Source organism: Conger conger, chromosome 2, assembly GCF_963514075.1.
Source record: "Conger conger chromosome 2, fConCon1.1, whole genome shotgun sequence".
In the NCBI taxonomy this organism is placed as follows: domain Eukaryota; kingdom Metazoa; phylum Chordata; class Actinopteri; order Anguilliformes; family Congridae; genus Conger; species Conger conger.
In genome coordinates, this window is record NC_083761.1 from 67,936,893 (window position 1) to 67,946,884 (window position 9,992).

General features: G+C 40.8%; 2 protein-coding genes across 2 annotated transcripts; one reads left to right on the forward strand and one right to left on the reverse strand.

The window, feature by feature from the left end:
- Nucleotides 1–2,215: 2,215 nt before the first annotated feature.
- Nucleotides 2,216–5,801, reverse strand: LOC133122227 (THO complex subunit 4-like). Its single transcript, XM_061232087.1, has 6 exons — nucleotides 5,379–5,801; nucleotides 3,560–3,733; nucleotides 3,155–3,302; nucleotides 2,987–3,053; nucleotides 2,659–2,833; nucleotides 2,216–2,564 (listed from the first exon to the last, which is right to left on the reverse strand). Exons 1-6 carry the CDS (start codon nucleotides 5,625–5,627, stop codon nucleotides 2,550–2,552), a joined length of 828 nt encoding a protein of 275 aa, XP_061088071.1. The 5' UTR covers nucleotides 5,628–5,801; the 3' UTR covers nucleotides 2,216–2,549.
- A 1,530-nt stretch (nucleotides 5,802–7,331) lies between these two features.
- Nucleotides 7,332–9,079, forward strand: anapc11 (APC11 anaphase promoting complex subunit 11 homolog (yeast)). The gene is made up of 3 exons (XM_061232088.1): nucleotides 7,332–7,509; nucleotides 7,734–7,857; nucleotides 8,067–9,079. Exons 2-3 carry the CDS (start codon nucleotides 7,749–7,751, stop codon nucleotides 8,210–8,212), a joined length of 255 nt encoding a protein of 84 aa, XP_061088072.1. The 5' UTR covers nucleotides 7,332–7,509; nucleotides 7,734–7,748; the 3' UTR covers nucleotides 8,213–9,079.
- Nucleotides 9,080–9,992: the final 913 nt, after the last annotated feature.

A 9,992-nucleotide genomic window follows, 5' to 3' on the forward strand; every position in this document is an offset into this window, starting at 1 on the left:
GGATATTCTTTAAAAAATAAAAAATAAAAAAGCTTAAATACAAATGCAATGAAAAACATTGATGACATTTTTGAAGGAATGAAGTTCATCTGATTTTGCCCTCTACATCTGAAATTGCAATAACTAAATTATTAATGTACATTATTAATATGCAATTATTAATGTACTTGAAACCAGTAATACCAGGGGAGGAGGAGGTCTCTCTAAGAAGGCCAAAAGGATGCTAGGACACATAGCAAAGAGTATTGAGTATACTCACCTTATACATTACCTTTGTTAGACTACATTTAGATTGATTCCATACGTAAAATAAGTTACGAGGAAAGACTTAACATGCTTAATCTCTTTAAGCTTAGTAAAAGGAGACTTAGGGGGGATTTCATTGAGGCATTAAAGGGATCAACAAAGTCAACTACAGGTAATTCTTCAGGAGTTCGGTTAGCAGAACGAGAGGGTATAAATGAAAATTGGCAAAGGATGAATTCCGCACAGATATTAGGAAGTATTTTTCCCCCCACAGAGTCCTCACTGTGTGGAAAACCAGGACATACAGTTGAGACAGAAACACAGAGTTTTCAAGACCAAGCTTGATACGGCTTCAGGCCCTTTTCTGAGCTTGTGAGTACCAAGGCTAGTAATGACGAAATTACAGCTTTAAGGTGACAACTGGCAAGTCCGACTGACCTCCTTCATGGTTTTTTTTCCGGATATACAACATAAAAGGTAAGTAAGTGTTGTTTCACAGAGAGGCTCTGGCTGATCGGGATTCAAACCCAGGACCTCCTTGCTGTGAGGCGGCAGTGCTACCCACTGCACCATCCGTGCCCCCGGGTTACGAGTATACGTAGACAAAAAATAGACCGTTCAAAAGCAACAAAGGTATTAGATGTAGTGACCGATTTTGTTTGCAGTCCATTTTTATAGACATGTGGAGCCCATGTCCTGTAGTTGCAATTTCATGCAAACTGAAGTGATCATTTCCGAATGGTTACTTAGAAAAATAACCAAGTGTTTCATTTTTCAAATCATTTCCCTCATTAAGAGCCACCCATCTGTACTTGTGGGAGTTGGAAAGGTGTAACTTTCCAATATACGCTGAAGATACTTCCTTACCCAAGAGGCTACCTCCTGGCTTATGCCATCAGGCTGCATGTGGTCTTTAACATTAACGCCTGCCCTGTTTTCATCCCGTCTAAATTTGCACACCATGCCACTATAGAACAACCTTCACTGGTTTCTAGTCTTTTTCATTCTTTGTCTGGCATGCCAAGCTGCCAATGGACCTGCGCCTTTTTTGTCTTCAATCAAGGATTACATCATGCTCCAAACCAGACATATCCAATCAGCATCCTGTCACCAGCTGGCTCTCCCAGCTCTTTGATCTTGTGGGAGTTGCTTCTCGTGGCATCAGATGCCGGTACTACCTTTCCTAAATAGGAAAGCAAATTCACCTTTTCAAACACATCAACATTTTCATAAAAAATAACAAACCCCTTTTATCTCATAGGTATTGCACCTTAACAGTGGCACTTGACAGTAAGCTTGTCTCTCTAGCCCTTGTCATGTTTGCTTAACATGTAAATGAAGTCTTACAAGTTGCTTTGGCTACAAGCCTTTGCTAAATTACTAAAGTGTTAGGGTAAAGGAGCTTGTTAACTCAATTGCTATAATTTTTTTCCACTTGGGAGCCTGCTCACAGGCAAAATGCCTAAATGTGAAAAGGGTGTGCTGGTATTCTATCTTGATTTGTCTATTTTTGCCAAGCACCTGCTAAAATTCAGATATCAAGTCGGAGTTACCACTTGTACACTCAAATCCATCTTCCCTGACTTCACAAAGAAGCATGTCAAAATATGAAGCCAATGTTATTAGTTAGCTGGATATGGCAAATGAGTCTGAAATCTATCTTCTCTGCACAAAAGTTATTTGGGTAAATGTGAAATATATATTCTTTGTATGAACACATTCATAAATATACATTTACTGACTTTTGCAGTCTAGCTACCAATGCTAGCCAGATGGGAGCCCAAGTAATGTTACTGGTATTTTTCGGTCACTGGGTAAGGGCAGAATTCAGACAGTTGTTTATACACTTGCCACAAACACCACTAGTACATTCATTCAGATCATCCAGATAATACAGACCAATTGTTACAGGATAAGAGAAATCTAACTACAATCCCCATTTCCCCAAAGGCATCACAAGTGAGAAAAGTATTTGTACATCTTGCAGGTTTATTACAATGGTTGGTAAATGGGAGAGAAAACGGTATCAAAGCAACTACAAGCACCTCCCCTTAAAAATCCTACAGTTTCAAAAACAAAGTACAAAAATCGAGCTTTTAAAAAGGAGAAAAAATAAGACCCTTACACAAACTTAAAAACAAATCTAAAGACAGATAAATGTAAAGTATCCCATGTCCATCGCAAAAGCAATTGTGTATCTGCCCACAACCAACACGGGGGGGGGGGGGGGGGGGGGAGGAGTGGGCAGGGGGGAAAGGAGTGGGGTAATGGAAAAAATGGAGATCAGCAGACTTCAAAAGGTTTTAGCTGGTGTCCATCTAAAAAAAAATAAAAAAAGGTTAGAGGGTCAAAAGCATCCTGTACCGTTTCTTAAACATCAGATATGAAGCCAGTTGAAACTTGACGACTCACTCTGGCATTGTAGGCGTCCAACTGTGCATCAAGTTCTTCAGCAGACAGCTGCTGTTTGTTGGTACTCCTTCCACCTCGACCCCTGCCTCTGCCAGCCCCACGACCTCCGCGCCTCGTCATCCCTCCAAAACCACCAACTCTGCTTCTGTTCATTCCCCCACCTCCTCGATTCAACCTTAAGATTTGAGGAAAAGGCTTTGATCACACATCACAGCAGAATCCCTTCCTTTATTTTGAGGCAGACTGAAAATTCAGGAAGTACACCTTAATGCTCCATTCTGATTTACCCAACCCACCCCCCCCCCCACCCCCAACGGCAGTTCCTTACCCTTGCATGGTGGGTCGCCTTTGCGTATCAATCTGTGATGTGACGAGCTGAATGTTCATTGAGCGGCCTGAAAAGTTAAGAAAATACATTTAACCAGTTTAAAGTGCCGATCCATAGCACAGCACAGGTCAAGTGCTTGTTGAACAGCCCTCTGACATCATGCCTTACCGTCAAGAGGAACTCCATTGTACTGCTTCATGGCTTTCAGTGCATCTGCTTTCCTCTCAAAATGAACATCTGCTGTTCCCAGGCTGCGGCCCGATCGATCATAGTGGACCGCCGCTTTCTTCAGCGTGCCAAACTCTGCAAAAAGCTCCTGAAACAAGCCAGGGATCAAAACCACTGAAACAATATATTACTTGAAATAAAGGAAAAATAGCTTCAAACACTATGAATATTAACAATATCCCAGGTGTCACAAACTTTAGGGATGCACAAAAATAATATCACTATAAGCACAAGATTATAACGGGCAACTAAGATCTGTTCTTGAGACATAACTATAACTAGTAGCTTAGGATGCCATGGGAAAATCCAGAGCACATTTGAGATAAGTACAACTCAAAGATTTACCTGAATGTCTGCATCAGAGACCCCAAAGTCGAGGTTCGAGACAAGGAGCTTGCCACCAGTCTCTACACCTGCCCCGCCGCCGCCGCCGCCGCCACCGCCAACGCCAACGCCTCCGCCGCCCCCAAAGCCACTGTCGAATAGGTCATGCTGCCATTTGTCCGGGAGCTGCTTGGGCTGCAACAGAACAAACAGAACGCACCTGCTGACTTCTGGCTCCCTGCCGCTGCCAATCACAGTGATCCCACCAAACAAGCTGCTTGGAATACAAACTGATTTGTCCCCACAGAAAGAATGGCAATCAATAGAACTTAACTTCGGCGTACTGAACTGTCTTCCTATCGTCAGCCAAGAACAACATGGCACTATATGGTAAATGGCTGTACATAATCCAATATGTATTACTGACTGCCATAATAAGAACATGCCAGATTAAACACGTTTAATCGATATGTAATTGGTCAAACTTCTTATTCACAAACTGCATCCTTTCAAACTGCCAAAATTAAACTCAGTATACTTTTAGAAGAACGGCTGCCATGCAGGTACCGTAATCCAATAATAATCCAGTACATATACATTTGAGGTACAGCGGGAAAGCTATATGAAGTGAAGCCTACAGCCTGTGCAGTCGGTCATACCCATCCACGGGCCCCTTGTCAAGTCCACCCTCCCGCTTTTTTGCACCCAAAGTTGTTTAGAGAATTGATTGCCTTCGCATGCCCAGTCGCCAACAGAAGAATGTATCAAGTCCTTTCTGGCATCGCTGGCCCATTCAACTGAAGAAAAGAATCCTCTGGACGGTAGTAAAAAAAAAAAAAAAAGAAGAAAAAAAAAGATCCTTGTTGATTTGACGGGTTCGCGTCAACGTTCTCCGGCTGGATTCAATTTGCATCCCAAAAATGTCAACTCCATTTAGATTTAAAATTCAAGTCCCATTGTTTGTGTAAACCGCGTTTGCTGGAGTCTGTGCCTTTAATATGGTGAGCTCTAATATCTGGCCCGCATCATCTCGTCGCTGGAGAAATGGCGGCTGGCTGTTCGAGCGTCCATTTTGTATAAACGCCATTTTGACTTTAAAAGGGGATCTCAGGTGTTCATACTTCTCTTGCATTCAGACTTCGGTAATGTTCGTCCTCTTCGTTACATTCGGTAAATTGATTGTCTGATAAAAAGGTGCATAATTCAATCAGTTGTCTGTCACCTAGCTTGCCAGCCAATACTGCTAGCTAGCCAGTACTGCTAGCTAGCTATCTAATTTTCCAGCTAATGCTCCGAATGATTCATTCATTCAGAATGGATGAGGTTGGTGGCTTGTTAATCATTTCATCTTCACGTCGACATCCTCAGACACAGACGAATAATCTTCGTTGAGTTTTAATCAGAAACAGTGCGTTTTAAGTGAAATTTATCTATGCTTGGAAGAAGCATACTTCTGTTAGCTAGCGCTGCTGTGAAAACAGTACAAAGTGAGCTAGCTAGCTAGTTGGCCTCAAAGCAAATTCGCATCCACTCCACCGTTACAAATACGTTTTACGGTAGATTTTTTTAAAGAAAAGACGACATTTAAGTTACATTTCCTTTAATGGTGTTCACTTCGAAACTACCCTAATTTATGCGACCTTTTTCCAAAATGTAAAATCCAGGAACATTCCAGGGTAATGTTAGCCAGCTAGCTAGCTATCGCTTGGTCGAATCGGCTAGATAGCTATATTTAATATGAGCCATCATAGCCATTATTTAACGTTAGCTAAAAGAAGAAACTTTGTTGAAGGTGGCATTTTCAGGCACTCCTCTTTCCGTTCCAATTTCTTTTTCCTACCCTGCTGTACGGCGTGGGTCTGCTTCTACCGCGACTCAGGTTCTGTCGATTCCGCATTGGGCCTGATCCGCCGCCACGACCCCCAAAGGCTCCTCCGCCGCCTCCAAATCGACCGACGCTGCCACCTCGTCCTCCTCCCGAACCTCCACGACCACGGCCTCCCCTACCACCACGACCTCCTCCACCCCCTCGCTGTTGCTTGTTTTGTTTTATGATGTCGTCCAAAGACATATCCATCTTATCGGCCATGCTAACACTGTTTTTAAACCCTGATTTTAAGAGCACCACAACTGAACACTACAGGACTAAACTGCACAGCGTAGGTGAACTGATATGTGACGACAGGACCTCATTCAACACAGCGTGATTGTAATTCTTGCGGAAGTGACGTATTCACAACAGGTTGTCATTTCCGGTTGAGAATTTCAGTAACAACAGCCAGGAGCGTCGGATTTTATTCGTAACAAGCAGCCCGTTGAAATTAATTCAGGCTAGAAGTAGGTAGAAAAGTATTTACATACACGAGATATTGAAAACAAAAAGCTAAACACCATGTCTCTGCTTATTATTATTATTGCTTCTTTATAGATTTTTTAAAAATTCATTTAATGTAAAAATGTTATTGTCGGTTTTATCCTTTTGTATCGTAGTCTGGTATGGGAACCTCAACTTGGCCAGTGAGAACAGACTTGGCAGCCTCGTTAAGGTGGCTAGTAAGATAGCGGGGATGAGTCCAGCTCCAGGATATTTACTGTAAGCAGGTCCTTAGGAAGGCTAAGGCCATTTAGACTGTCCTGAACATCCCCTGCAGTGTGAGCCCTCAGGGTTTTAGGGTGCATGCCAGGAGGAGGAGCTTTTCATATTGTCTCTATGGCAATACGAACTAGCTCATGCTATACTCTCTGCCCCTTTTGCATTGATGCTGCTCCTTCCTTTTCTGAAATGTACTGTTTTACCTCATTCTGACTATATATATTTTATTTTATTGTTTGTATAGGTAATTGGCCACAGCTACAGTAACTGCAATGAATCGCAGCTGTGCCCATACCTGTATGAATGGCCGGTGCTGCCGCCTGGTGAATAGCACCCCGATTTCCCTTCCTGGCACCACAATATATATATTTGGGCATAACATTGTTACAGCAGCGGTGACCTGGGGACCAGGTTTGCAATTCCAAAATTTTAACAGGATGCTGTTTTTTCTTAATGAGGTGCTTTTCATATTTCTAGTAATTATGTACCCTCTTAAGCCAGATTCTTTAAGAAATACTTAAGCATTCCATGAAGAATAAGAGTCTGTTGCCCATGTTGTGCTTATTGTGCAATATTGCAAACAATTACATAAGGTAAAAAGGGTAAAATTTTAAATCAAATTAGGTGAATCAGTAGGCTCATGAGTTTAAGTTTGTTCATGATTTTTCCTTAAACTTATTAACACAATGCAGGGTTGGCTTTTATCATTTGCTTTGTCTATTTTGCTGTCTATCAAATTGTACGTTTTAGTGACCATGTATCTGCACTTTCACAATTAAGAGCCTATTGATTCAACGTATTTAATTTAAATACACACTTTTATGTAATTGTTTACAATATATCAATATATGTTGATAAGGACGACATGAGCATCAAAAATTAAGGGCTTGTTCAAATTCTGGGATTCCATCAATGTTTGGAATGAAGGATCAAGGTTGGGAACCACTGGCTTACAGTATTAGCAGATAATAAAACCATTTCGATTATGTTCATTCAGCCCATATAGTGTAGAAAAATGCCCTGGTCTGTACCAGCAGGGGACAGTGCATTCAAAATATTTTTTGCGAAAAGCGTCCACATATCAAAGATTGTACAGGCTAGCCTCTGCACATGTAGGAGGTACCGTTTATAAGCTTTGTATTTGGGCTTTTTTTGAGAGGCAATGAATGGGTTGTCCAGTCGTGGTGTTGGTGTCTAAACCTTGGTAAACTGATTGTGACAAATACTCCAACACCGTAGGTGGCAGTAATGCACTTTTAAACGTACATAACCCAAGAAGAAGAAGCACATCAGTTGAGGAGGAAAAGGCAGTGTGAAATCCGGGGGTTAAGAATTTTTTGTAGAAGCACTACCGAAGTGTTCTGTGAGAAGGATACAGGTAACTAGCTGGTACATGCGAAGTAACTCAATTAAAAGACAAGGGCATCTGCATTTAGAGAGTTATCGTTAAGTAGTCATATCGACGCCCACATCAGTTTACTTGTTCGGTGCATGCGACTAGAATGTGAATGCAAAGTAAACGCAGTAGTCACATCAATAGTTTCTTTTTAAAACGATCTAGTTGGTTTGATAGTGTGAATTGTGTTAATGTATGCTCGACAGTGTTGACGGCTGGCAATGAAGGTGAAAATCAAACAGTGGAGTGGTGTGGCATCATGGCTATGGGTCGCCAATGACGAAAACTGTGGTATCTGTAGAATGTCTTTCAACGGCTGCTGCCCTGAGTGTGAGTTGACCCATTTATTTTTACGTAAATATTTCAATAGAAATGCATTTTGGAGTGCAGTGTTGCGTCATATCCTATGGATGAAGTTTCTTTTGTACCACACAGGAAGAACACATTTTAGTTAGGAAAAAAATGTAGTCTGTTTATTATTGTTAGCATTGTTAAAATTATTTCCTCAAAAAATAATGACTCTCACACTCTCCCTTCAGGTAAGGTGCCAGGTGATGACTGCCCACTGGTTTGGGGCCAGTGCTCCCACTGTTTCCATATGCACTGCATACTCAAATGGCTCAACTCCCAGCAGGTGCAGCAGCAGTGCCCAATGTGTCGCCAGGAATGGAAGTTCAAAGAATGACACATTAATTTGAGCCAGACAAAGACTGTTTGAAAATGGGGTATCACAAAGAACTTGGAACTGTATTGCATATACATTTTTTATCACTTAATTGATTTGTTTTTTATGCAAAGTTTTGTGTCTGGCGAGGATGGAGAGTTGAGACTGTAACACATACAAGCATACAAAGTTCAGTAATCTAGTAATGAATCCAAATCCCATAAAATGACATTGTTCAACAGGTGTCTTAACATGCCTTCTCAATTTCTGTTTGAATTGTATGTACAGTATATGTATATTTATTAATTGTATGCTGCCTCTCACTCATTCTAAAAGAAAGAAAAAAAAACCCTCATGGGCATTGAACTGGCTAATGTCTAAGTTGTATGCTACATTTTTCTTGATTAAAAGTGAAAGGGGGTGTTTAGAATTTGTCAGCATTCTGTATAGCTGTGAATGTGGTGACTTAAGGAATTCCTGCTGCATACAATCCATTTATACAGCAGGATATTTACTGAAGCAACTGAGGTTTGGTACCTTATTTCAAGTGCAACAGCAGTACACCACTTGGTAATTGAACTCTCACCCTCAGAGTTGCAAGCCCACTTCCCTTGATACATGTGAAGTGTCCAGCGCAGTGACTACAGCTCTGTTGGTGAATAAGGGAGTAGTGTTGGCAAGCAGAGCATGTCTTTGGAGTAAAAGGTGTGCTTGGCTGTGTCTAAAATTGCAGACTTGTGGACTAGTTAGTGTGTCAACCAAGGACGGAAGTTAACGGTCAAGTGCGTCCCAAACTCAAATACAAAACCAGTCAAAAGTTTGGACATCTTGCCATTTTCTGCTTCATTTCAGTGTATTGATTGTCATCAAATAAAGTCTTTTTATACATTTTGGTTTCATGTAGTAATTGCAGCACTTTTTATTCACAGCCCCCTTTTCAATATTTAAGACATTTCAAATTAACATGATCAAATAAATATTGTTTGTATGTTTGTATTCGGTTGCATATCCTTTGTATGCCATGACTTCCTGAGTCTGGCAATACTAAAATCTCTTTGCATTCGAGTGGATTTCTATAGCAATTGGGAGGTGGGACTTGATTCAGCTGTAAATTACGTTGATACAGTATGGAACACTATATTTGTGCACTAAATGGTTTTAAGTCATCAAGGTATTAAACCAGCCTCAGACAACTGTGCTTTCCGAATAAATTTAGTGGATACTACAAGGGTTGTTTCTCCTAAATCATTTTTCCATTGAGCTCAACAGGAAAATTAGTCAGGAAAAACAACCTTTGTAGTATCTATCTGGCAGCAGCACAAAGGCTCATTTGATACCTTGGAGCCTTGATGACAACACATTCAGTATCACCCCGTTTCTTAACACAAGCTTGAAAACGACATATGTCTACCCAAAAGAAAATGGTCACTATTCTTTTTCTTTTCACTCCAATTTCAATTTCACTTTCAATCCTGGTCTCTTCAGAAAGGTAACTTTTTAGGATTTACATAATTACTCTATATATTACTAAAACAAATTTACAGAAGCTGAATGTCACAAGTTTTTTTTTCCCTGAAAATATTTTCTGTTTTTGAGTGGATACAGATTATTGTTGCTTTGTAGAATGAGAAACTATGATGCATTTGGTTCACTGGACCCTTGCCGTTAAAACGACACTGACATTACCTTGATTGTGTAGTCTGTGCATTTCCAAAATGCAGAGAAGGTGAGGTCCCCCCACACTTGTTTTGCCACCCACATTACAAAATTGTCACTAAAGCAATGGCATCTTAAAATAGGT

What these genes read in the sequence shown, in the direction of transcription:
- LOC133122227 (XM_061232087.1), bottom strand. Translation starts at nt 5,627, where the DNA reads ATGGCCGATAAGATGGATATGTCTTTGGACGACATCATAAAACAAAAC. An exon ending in GACCCACGCCGTACAGCAGG is followed by an intron (nt 3,734 to 5,378) that starts GTAGGAAAAAGA and finishes GTTCTGTTGCAG; the next exon opens with CCCAAGCAGCTCCCGGACAA. An exon ending in AGGCGACCCACCATGCAAGG is followed by an intron (nt 2,834 to 2,986) that starts GTAAGGAACTGC and finishes TCAAATCTTAAG; the next exon opens with GTTGAATCGAGGAGGTGGGG.
- anapc11 (XM_061232088.1), top strand. Translation starts at nt 7,749, where the DNA reads ATGAAGGTGAAAATCAAACAGTGGAGTGGTGTGGCATCATGGCTATGG. An exon ending in CAACGGCTGCTGCCCTGAGT is followed by an intron (nt 7,858 to 8,066) that starts GTGAGTTGACCC and finishes CTCTCCCTTCAG; the next exon opens with GTAAGGTGCCAGGTGATGAC.